Source organism: Neomonachus schauinslandi, chromosome 8 (assembly GCF_002201575.2).
Source record: "Neomonachus schauinslandi chromosome 8, ASM220157v2, whole genome shotgun sequence".
NCBI classification, from domain to species: Eukaryota; Metazoa; Chordata; class Mammalia; order Carnivora; family Phocidae; genus Neomonachus; species Neomonachus schauinslandi.
The window spans coordinates 113916551-113927167 of NC_058410.1; the positions used below are offsets into that span (position 1 = coordinate 113916551).

The 10617-nt window shown below is 46.2% G+C and overlaps 1 protein-coding gene across 3 annotated transcripts; it reads right to left on the reverse strand.

Moving 5' to 3' along the window:
• Window positions 1-271: 271 nt before the first annotated feature.
• Window positions 272-10130, reverse strand: ARMC12 (armadillo repeat containing 12). 3 transcript variants are annotated; one of them, XM_044917374.1, is made up of 6 exons: window positions 9742-10130; window positions 8899-9044; window positions 8548-8682; window positions 2463-2636; window positions 2250-2321; window positions 272-610 (listed from the first exon to the last, which is right to left on the reverse strand). In XM_044917374.1, the coding sequence occupies exons 1-6, from the start codon at window positions 9902-9904 to the stop codon at window positions 308-310; spliced, it is 993 nt and encodes a 330-aa protein (XP_044773309.1). In that variant the 5' UTR covers window positions 9905-10130; the 3' UTR covers window positions 272-307. The 3 variants fall into 3 exon arrangements, with proteins under 3 accessions (XP_044773309.1, XP_044773308.1, XP_021540278.1); XM_044917373.1 differs by having other exon boundaries at window positions 272-640; XM_021684603.1 differs by having other exon boundaries at window positions 272-640; window positions 9661-9929.
• Between the last annotated feature and the right edge of the window lie 487 nt (window positions 10131-10617).

A 10617-nucleotide genomic window follows, 5' to 3' on the forward strand; every position in this document is an offset into this window, starting at 1 on the left:
CTAAGGAATCCAATGCAATACCATGTCCTGTTGATTATCTTTGGTCTCAGTTCCCCCAAACATGCCTTCTCTCTGAAACTCCCTGAGAGCATTGGCTCCACATTCAAATTTGAAAAACAGCAAGAGGAGAAGGCAATCTGTCCCCAAAACAGGGAAGTGGGGATGTGTTTTGGGAGATGTGCCCATGCTTCACCATGCTCTGGGTAGGGATTATGCTGGATGAAATCTACACCCAGCCCCTGGAAGGCCCTAGACAGAAACTTCGTCAAGCTTTTCTCCCATAGTCATTTATGGGCTCTCCTTAATTTTATTCCCCGCTATTAAAGTAGGAATGACTGGGCCGGCAGGAGGAGGGCCGGACTCCCACATCCTGGGAGCACTGCAGGCTGACTATGACCCTGCAGGCCTGGATCTGAACCTCCTCCTCAGGGTGGATGACCAGGGCGAGCAGCCGGTCTGCCAGTCGGGACTCATCCCCAAAGAGAGCTTCATGAAGAGATTGTTCATTGTAATGCCACTTCACGGCACGGTAGTGGGGTGAATTCCGGCCCTCACTTAGCCGCTCAGCAAACACCAGTACCTCGAACAGCAGACTCCCTGGCTGGGTGGACTGAAACAGGTTCAGGAAGTTGGAGTGCACCTGTGAGGGGAGTAGAGCGACAATGGCAAAGAAATCCAAGACATGTTCTGAGGTTCTTCTTCCATCTTCCTATTGCTGCAACTCCCCAGTACACCCAAGTTTCAGATTCAACTGTATAGGAATTTTTTAGTTTTCCTTTCATTATCATTCTCTAACATAATTGCACTGTGGTCATAAAACATGAGAGATAGGGTCATAATATTGATTCTGGGAAATTGGTTGAGTCAAACATTAAAGCTTAGCATGTGGCTGATTTTTATATTTTGTGTGCTTGAGAGGAATATACACTTAACTAATTGTAAAATGTTCTAGGTGTGTCTAATGGCTCAGGCTTATTTATATTATTCCCAGTAAATATACCCTTACTAGTTTTAGCTTTTTATCTATTAATTGCTGAAAAAATACATCTCCCAAATCTTCCATTGTGATGGTAGATGTGTCAATTTTTCCTTATAATTATTCAGCCATGAGAAAGAAGGAAATCCTGTCATTTGTGACAATATGGATGAACTTTGAGGACATTATGATAAGTGAGATAAGCCAGACAGAGAAAGGCAAATACTGCATGGTATCACTTATTGGTGGAATCCAAAAAAAAAAAAAGTCACACTCGGAAACAGAGTAGGAAAGTGGTTGCTAGGGGCTGGTGGTGTAGAAGAAATAGGAAGACTTTGGTACAAGGGTATAAACTTTCAGCTATAAATTGAATAAGGTCTGGGGGTGCCTGGGTGGCTCAGTCGGTTGAGCGTCCGACTCTTGATTTTGGTTCAGGTCATGATCTCAGTGTCCTGAGATGGAGTCCTGTGTTGGGAGCCACACTGGCTGTGGAGCCTGCTTGAGATTCTCTCTCTCCCTCTACTCCTCCCCCTGCCACTTGTGCTCTCTCTCTCTTAAAAAAAAAAAGATGAATAAAGTCTGAAGATCTAATGTAAAACATAGTGATTAAAGTTAATAAGACTGTATTAGATAAGTGAAATTTGCTGAGAGTAGAAACGTAAATATTCTCACACACAAAAAGATAAATATGTGAAGTGATAGATGTGTTAATCAACTAGATGGTGAGAATCCTTTCACAATGTATATCTATATATCAAATCACCACTATGTACATTTTAAATATTTTACAATTCTCTCTCTTCATTATACCTCACTAAAACTGAAAAAAAAGAAAAAAAATTTCCTTGTCATTCTATCAAGTTTTGCCATATAAATTTTGAGGTTATGTTATTAGGTTCATAGAAGTTTAGAGGTCCTTTATCCTTCTGAACTGTTATTATGTAGTGACCCTGTCTATTCCTAATAATGGTTTTTGTTATAAGTAATTTTTCTCTAATATGAAAATACCTACATTTACTTTTGTTTTATCACCTGGATTCGTGGCTCTCAGAGTTCAGAAAGCCCCTTAAAGGAGAATCCCCCTCTCAACAAAATTAATTCTCATTCTATTGGGAGAATTGAAGAGGGGATAGTTTTCAATATATCTAGTACAAAGGCAGGAAGAGAAACAAGATGATCTTGTTAGGACTAAGTCTGCCTGGAGAATCCATGATTCTTCCTTCCTCAGTATCTGAGTTGGTATCCATTAATCCTTCTTCAGTTCCTTTCTCACCTGGCAGTTGAGAATATCATACAGAAGGTCATTCTTCTGTGCTAGGTAGCTCAGCAATCGTATGGCTTGCACCTGAATAAAAGAACGAGTAAAGCATGAGAAGGCAGGTAAATGTGGGCCTGAGCAGGGAAGGCACAAATCTCTGCTCCTCCCTCTAGGTGCTGTGCCAGGGCTGGTAGGAGGGGCAGGGCCTGGGCCATGGTCCTTAGGCACCTGTGCCAGGATATATTCTGACTGCAGGATCTCCATCAAGGCAGGCATCACCCGTCGCAGCTGTGGATGTACATAGTCAGGCAGTGGGAGGCTGTTGAGGAGTCTGAGGCTGGCAACATGCAGCTCCGAATCCCAGATGGTGGAGATCAGTTCCAGTACCTTGACGGTGTGTTCCTGGGGGGTTGAGGGGATAGGGAGATAAGGGTCTGCTTTTATGTGGTGATCCCCAACACTATCCCAGCCTCTGAGTTCACTCTTCCCTCCCCCTACCTATGATGCCCAAGCCCAAACCCAGTAGACAACTCCCTTAAACTTACACTCTCAACATTACTTGATCTAGTTGGCCACACCTGCCTCCTTTCTGCACCTGGCCTCTCTTCCACAGACTTCTTTCCTGGTTCTTCTGCCCAACCTTTTCTTCTCTATCTTCCTCACTCTCTTAGTGATATTATCCAGACTCAGTGTTAAACACTGTTGATGCTGAGGCCTTTCAAATTTCTGTCCCTAGCCCAGACCTCTATGGGAAAACTCCAGACTCATATATTCCAGTGCCAATTCCACTTCTTCCCATAATGCTTTTTTCTTTTTTTTAAGATGTTATATTTATGTAATCTCTATACTCAACGTGGGGCTCAAACACACAACTCCGAGATCAAGAGTTGCATGCTCCACTAACTGAACCAGCCAGGCGCCCCTTCCCAGAATGCTTGCTAGACCTCTCAGAGTTAACACATACCCAGCCCCCAAACCTGTTTCTCTCACCACCTTCCCTGTCTCTGCTTTTGGTCACACCTCCCTTCCCACTACTCAGGTCAAAAATCTGTGGTCCTCTTTAACTACTTTGTTTCTCCTCACACTGCTTTTCTAGTCCTTCAGAAAATCCCATTGGCTCTACCTTCAAAATCTGTCAACAAACTGTTCCTACCACCCCGTTCCAAGCCACCATCAGTTCTCACCTGGACTTCTGCAATAGCCTCCTGTCTCCCTGCTTCCATCCTCCTCTCTGCATCCATTTTCAGAACAGCAAACATGTTAGACATGTCACTCTTCTGCTCAAGTCCCTAGCTCATCCAGGGTAAGAGCTAAAGTCCTTACAGTGGCTTACAAGGTCCAGTCTGCTCTGCCGCTCTCCCCTCACAATTTCTTTGACCTTATCTCCTATTCTCTTTTTTGCTCCCACGGTTGACATCACAATGGTCTCTTAGTCATTCTTTGAGCATGCCAAGTACATACTTATCTTGTTTTTGCACAGCCTGTTTTCTCTACTTAGAATGCTCTCCCTCCAGATAGTCATAGCTCACTCTCTTACCTCCTTCAAGACTTTGCTTTAATGTCACCTTCCCAGTAAGGTCTTCCCAACCACTCCCCACCCAGCCTTCCTTATTCTCTATCTTTATTTCATTCTTCTCCACAGCACTGTCACAGGCAACTCACTTTTTATTTTGAAACTTTTTATTTTCGAATAATTATAAGTTCTCAGGAAGTTGCAAAAATAGCCCAGAGACATCCTGTGGGCGCTTCACCCAGATTCCCTCAATGGTTAACCTTATGTAATTATATACAGTATCAACACTAGGAAATTAGTATTGGTACAGGGTGTGTGCACAGTCTCTGTCATTTTGTCACATATGTGGATTCATGTAACCATCACTGCTATCAACAGATTATTCCATCAGAGTTGTCCCCTCACCACAGAGATCTCCCTCACGGGACTCCATTATAGTCACATCCCCCCCCCCCCCCCGCCAAAACCAGCCCTCACGATTGGTAACCACTCATCTGTTTTCCATCTCTATATTTTTGTCACTTTGAGAATGTTACATGTTGAGTCCTACTTTGTGACCTTCTGAGATTGATTTTTCACTCAGTAGAATGCCCTTGAGATCCAAGTTGTTGTATCAATAATTCATTCCCCTTTATTTCTGAGGGTTCCATGGTATGGATTAGCACAGTTTAACCATTTATCTATTGAGAGACATTTTGGTTGTTTCCAGTTTTTGACTAGTACAAGTGAAATGGCTACAAACAATTGCATACAGGCTTTTGTGCAGACATGTTTTCATTTCTCTAGGATAAATGCTTCAGAGTGCAACTGTTGAGTTGTATGATAAATGTATCTTTCATTTTTTATTTTTTGTTAAGTAGGCTCCATGCCCAGCATGGAGCCCAATGCAGGGGCCTGAACTCATGACCCTAAGATCAAGACCAGAACTGAGATCAAGAGTTGGATGCTCAACTGACTGAGCCACCCAGGCACCCTGATAGTTCATTTTTTAAAGAAACGGCCAAACTATTTTCTGGAGTGGGTGCTGTACCATTTTATATTCCCACCAGCAACATACGAGAGAGCCCATTTCTATCTTCACCAGCATTTGGTATTGTCACAAATTTTGAGTTTGGACTATTTAATAGGAGTATAGTGCTGTCTCATTGTGGTGGTAATTTGCATTTCCCTAATCCCTACTGATGTTAAACATCTTTTCATGGGCTTATCTGCAACTCTTAGATCTTCTTCAGTGCTGTATCTCTATGTCTTTTGCCCATTTTCTAATTGGATTTTTAAAAATATTGAGTCTTGAGAGCTCTTTATATGATCTAGATAGGAGTCCTTTGTCACATATGTGCTTTGCAAATGTTTTCTCCCTGTCTGCAGCTTGTCTTTTCATCCTCTTAAGAGGTTCCTCCACGAGGCATGTCTTTAGTTTTGATGAAGTCCAATGTATCCATTTTTTCTCTTACAGATCATGCTTTTGGTGTTATTTCTAAGAACTCTTCATCAAGCTCTAAGTCCCAAAGATGTTCTCTTTTGAAACTGTACCACCACCCCCATACCAGCTTCCTCATGGTCCTACTTTATTTTTCTCTAGAGTTAGTCTGGGTGGTGTTTCAGGCAGAGGGAACAGCAGGTGCAAGGGCCAGGGAGTGGGAGAGCATGAAACATACAGTGAGAATGGCTAGGGCTGGGGCAAGGAGGTGGAGGATCATGCACTTTATGCTGAGAGTCCTGAGGAATACCAAGCAAGGGGTTGATGGGATCAGATCCCTTTGGACAGAGTGGTCTGACTTAGAGAATGGGGGCAAGGTAGGTCCATTTTGGACATGCTGGGCTAGAGGGCCCCTAGGATATCTAAGTGGGGCAACTGGCCTTGGGGTTGGGGGAGTTCCCAGGCTATGGACAGAGATGAAGGAAAGCACATCTAGATGAAAACTGAGGCCAGTGAGTGGCTGCTTTTACCCAGAGAGACAACAGGGATCAGGTCCCCAGGACACCCTGGGGAAAGTATTGCCCAGGCCAGCTGCATCAGAGTCTCCTGGAGACTTGTGAAAAACATAGCTCCCCTGCTGAACTAGACTCTCTAGGTGTGGGGCCCTGGAATCTTCATTTTTAACCAGCTCTGTGGGCAATTCTGATATGTTTGAGAATTACAGACTTATGGAAACTCAGAGACTTAAGGGATAAAGTAGAGGTGGCCAGCAAGTGGAGACCTAGAGACCTTTTTTTCCCAAAAAAAGTTTTTTTTCCCCTTTCTATTTTTAAGTAGGCTTCACACTCAACATGGGGCTTGAACTCATGACCCCGAGATCAAGAGTCACATGCTCTACTGACTGAGCCAGCCAGGTGCCCCTCTCCAAAAAAGCTTGATGCAAAAAATCAAAGTGTGAAAATACCAAGTTTGGGGGAGGAAATATAATGCAACGGGAACACTCATGCAGAGCCGGTAGAGCGTGTAAATTGATACAATCCTTCTTGAGAAGTTGGGCATACATTTTCACCCAGCCATTCTACTCCTGCATACAGATCCTAGAGAGTCTCTTATACCCTCAAGGGAGATGTGTACAAGAACACTCATGGCACAATGTGGAAACAATTTCAGGGCCTACCCATGGGCAAATGGATAAATAAAATTGCAGGATATTCATGAAGTAGAATACTATACAGCGGTGGAAAATAAGGAAACAGAGCTATCCACACCAATAAAGGTGAATCTTTCAATGTTGGGGGGAAAAGGTAAACCACAGAATACAAACTGCATACTTCCAGATATATGGAGCTTAAAAACATCCCAAACTACATTTTGCCCATTCATTTATTATCTGCCTTGCCTTGCTGGAATATGATACCTGAATATATGGCAAAACTATACAGAAAATCAAGGAATTGATGCACAACATGCAGGAAATAATTGTCTCTGTTTGGAGGAGAGTTTGGGATTGGGGAGGGGCATCGGGAACATCCAACCTGTTGATCACGTTCTATTTCTCAGCCATGCATTTTCTTTTTAAAGATTTTATTTATTTATTTGACAGAGAGAGAGAGAATGAGCACAAGCAGGGGGAGTGGCAGGCAGAGGCAGAGAGAGAAGCAGGCTCCCCACAGAGAAGGGGGAGCCCGATGTGGGGCTCGATCCCAGGACTCCGGGATCATGACCTGAGCCGAAGGCAGTCGCTTAACCAACTGAGCCACCCAGGCGCCCCTCTCAGCCATGCATTTTGTTTTATAGTTCTTTCCACTGTACACATATAAAATGTAAGTTTTCAATATTTTACTTATTTTTAATTCAGGAGAGACCATTTGCTAGAGAGAAATTTGGAAGTCAAGGAAGGAAGGGGGGTTCTTTTTTAAGATTGGAAGGATTAGAGCATGTTGAATACTAATGGGAAGGAGTGGGGGGAAGTCCATATCAGACAAAGAGGCTAATTAAGGAGAGAGGCTATTAAAGAAGAGGATGGGATCCAGGACTGAGACTAACGTTGACCCTAGACAGGAAGAAAGCCATTTTTTCATAGCATTAGCACGAAAGGATGGGTGTGGAAATGGGTAAGCCTGGGAACATTTCGTGGCTTATATTTTCTCTACATGGTGGTAATGAAGGCATCAGTGGCCCAGCCACCAAGTATCAGACCAACACAGCACGGGGGATGGTATATCTGATCCTTGTCCCTGGTTCTAGGCACAGAGCTCCTAAAATCCATGCATTTGTGGGGTGCCTGGGTGGCATAGTCGTTTGGGCATCCAACTCGGTTTCGGCTCAGGTCCCATCTCAGGATTTTAGGAGCTCAGCACAAGAGTCCGCTTGAGATTTTCTGCCTCTCCTTCCCACTGCCCCTCCCTGTGTGCTGTCTCTCTCTAAAATAAAATCTTTTTTAAAAAAATCCCTGCAATTGCCTGATAGAAGGGCCCTTTGTTATTCATAATAAGCTCCTCTCAGTTACCCCAGAGCTTATGCTGATTAGGTGACTCTTGGTGGATGGTAGACAGTTTCCGGATGGGGGCGCTAATGGCCAGAAAGACCAAGCCATGATTAGAGGGTTGAAGAAGGAAGGGAGGGGTTAGAGATTGAGTTCACTCACCAATGGCCAATGATTAATCAATCACGCCTACATAATGAAACCTCCATAAATACCCCTAAACGACAGGGCTCAGCAAACTTCTGGGTTGGTGAACACATCAAGGTGCTAACAGGGTGGCTTGTCTAGAGAAGGCCCAGAAGCTTTGCACCCTTCCCCCATACTTTGCCCTACATGACTCTTCCATTTGACTGCTCCTCAGTTGTGTATTTCATAATAAACTGGTAAATGTAAGTAAAGTGTTTTCCTGAGTTCTGTGAGTCATTCTAGTGAATTACCAAACCAGAGGAGGAAGTCCAAATTTATAGCCAAATGTACTGGCACTTGTGACTGGCATGGGAAGTGGGGGGGGGGGGCGTCTTGTGGGACTGTCCTTTGTCCTTTACCTGTGGGACCTGCACTAACCCTAGGTAGACAGTGTCAGAATTGAGTTGAACTGTAGGACACCCCCATTGGTGATGTAGAATTAGTTGATATCAGAAAGAACCTCAGTGCTTTCTGCTGTTTGGGGCTCAGAGATACTCCTAGCACCCCAGTTCAGTTTCGGCCTGAGATTCAAAGATTTGTGACCCTTGAGGAGGGTCTCACTTAATTACAAGGAAAAGCATTATTTCTGGATTACAAACACAGACCCAAACAACTTCTGGAACATGACCATTTATCCTATGCCCATTAAAGAACCCATGGACTACATACATCCCGTGCGCTCTACCCCACCACTTGCCTCTGGACTCACCTGGATTTTAAGCCTGAATTTTCTGATGCCAGAGAAAGCTTTAAGTGTGTTCAGAGCTTGGATTTTGACACTGTTGTCCTTGTCATCCAGCATGGAGCCCACCAAGCTGATGTCATCAGTAGTACAAGAAGAGGCCTAGAGTGGGCCAGGAGAGATGGAAGAGGCAGGAGAAGCGGGTGTCCTGGACCCACTGCCCCCCATATCACCAAGACCCCTCAGCACCAGCCCTCCCGCCATCAGCCAGAGAAACAGGTCCCAGGACAGGGTCTGGCCAGCCAAGGGGGTAAGGATCAGGTGTAGCCCCCAGGGATTGGGCTGGCTGGGAGGGACCTCCGGCTGTCTTTCCCTCACCTCAGCCTCCAGCAAGTACACACAGCGCGTGATACTGTGCAGGATCATGCTCTTGGCGTACTCATCCTGTTTGTGCTCCAAAGAGTTGAGGAGCCTCCGGAGCTCACCCGAGTCCCGCCCGTGCCGCTCTCGCTCGACTGCCAGGCCTAGACAGCCACCCCAGCCCAGTTCAGGCTGTGGACTCAGAAGTGATCAAAGAATGGGGTTGGGAAGTGGGGGAGAGGGACCTGGGGACAAGGCTGCCTTGCCTTTTCTGAAGGGGCCTTCTTGCTCTATGCAGGACCGCCAAGTACAGCTGAGCCGTGTGTGTGGCAGGAGGGGTGCTATGTCTAATGAGGTATCATTCAGATCGTAAGTGTCCTAGTTTTGGATATTTACTATAACAATTTTCTGGCCTACGGCAGTCATGTATCCTATCTCATCATAATCAGTACATGGCAGTGATATCCCAACAGACGGCAATAACACATCTTGCAGAAGGGTGCCTTTTTCTACTTTGCACAAAGTTGTCGTGTGGACTAGTGGAGGCTCTGGGCATGCAGGTGGCCCAGTGTTCCCTTAGGGAGAACTGCTAATGCCAAGCCTCCGAGCAGGGGCATCCTGGGAGCTAGAGTGAAGGCAGAATCTGGAGACCTGCCAAATGAGTCCTGAGGATCCACTCGAGTGCCAGCTACTCCCTGGGGACTCTGAGCTAGCATCTCTATGGTGGGTTGAGGCAGATGGAGAAGAGGAAGGAAGGACAGAGGAACTTGGGGGAGTCACCTTTGGGCCCTCCCACACTGGAGGCCTCGGGAGCAGATGCCTCCTGGGGCAGAGCCCTCTCCCCAGGGCCCGTACACTCACGGGCGATGCAGATGGGTGAGGCAGTGTAGAGGGGCGGTTGGCATTTGATACCAGCCCTGATGGCCTTGTAGAGCAGGTAGATGAACCCAGCACCTGTGGCCAAGCCCACTACACCTTTTCGGATGTCCATTTGCCCCAGGTACTGGGGGATGCTCATACCCATGTCTTCAGTGTGGCCTTGCGCCCGGGTGGGAGCTAGGCCCAAGGCACCTGGCAAGGGCCTTCTGGAACCAGAACTCTGGCAGGGCCAGGAACCAGGATACCAGAATCAGAACCTGGGCAACAAAGGAAACTGGGGAAACGGGATAGAGGGCGGTGATCAGGAAACGGGGCAGCCAGGAGTGCTGGGAAGGGGAGAAGAAGGTTCAGCTTCACAGGCTGTCGGAAATGAAGCTCAAGACTATGGGAATAAAAAGTCTGGGGGGGGGGGCAGGAAGGTCCTTCACATCCCCTTTTCCTTAGGGAAGCCAGGTTGGTTGGGCCCCAGCAGGCAGCTCTAGAGGCTGATTTCCTCCATTAGAGGGCAGCAGAGGCCCGATTTCTGGGCTGGTTCCTTTGGAAGTTTCTGGGAGGGGTGTTCGGGATGTGCCCATTGGCAATACCATTCTCTCACTCTCTGGCCTCCCATCTTTGATTTCTTCACCACAGATTCACTGCTGGGCCTCGAGGTGTTTCTGCAGGCAGGACCCCCGTCCATCAAGGGGAGCACTTTATGAAGTTTTGCAGTCCTCAGGCAAACCCATCACCTTCCAGAAACTGTAGTTCCCCTGTAGTGGGTAGGATCTACCTGTCTGGCCAGAAGCTCTTGAGGGCAGCTCTCTCTGCATCTCCAACATCCAGTAGAGTCTTGCACTTAGTAGGTGCTCAAATCAGGAC

Coding starts and splice junctions, on each gene's coding strand:
- ARMC12 (XM_021684603.1), bottom strand. CDS start 9,904: ATGGGTATGAGCATCCCCCAGTACCTGGGGCAAATGGACATCCGAAAA. Junction 2,322..2,462: donor CAGAATATATCCTGGCACAG/GTGCCTAAGGAC, acceptor TCTTTTATTCAG/GTGCAAGCCATACGATTGCT. Junction 641..2,249: donor ATGATATTCTCAACTGCCAG/GTGAGAAAGGAA, acceptor CTCCCCTCACAG/GTGCACTCCAACTTCCTGAA.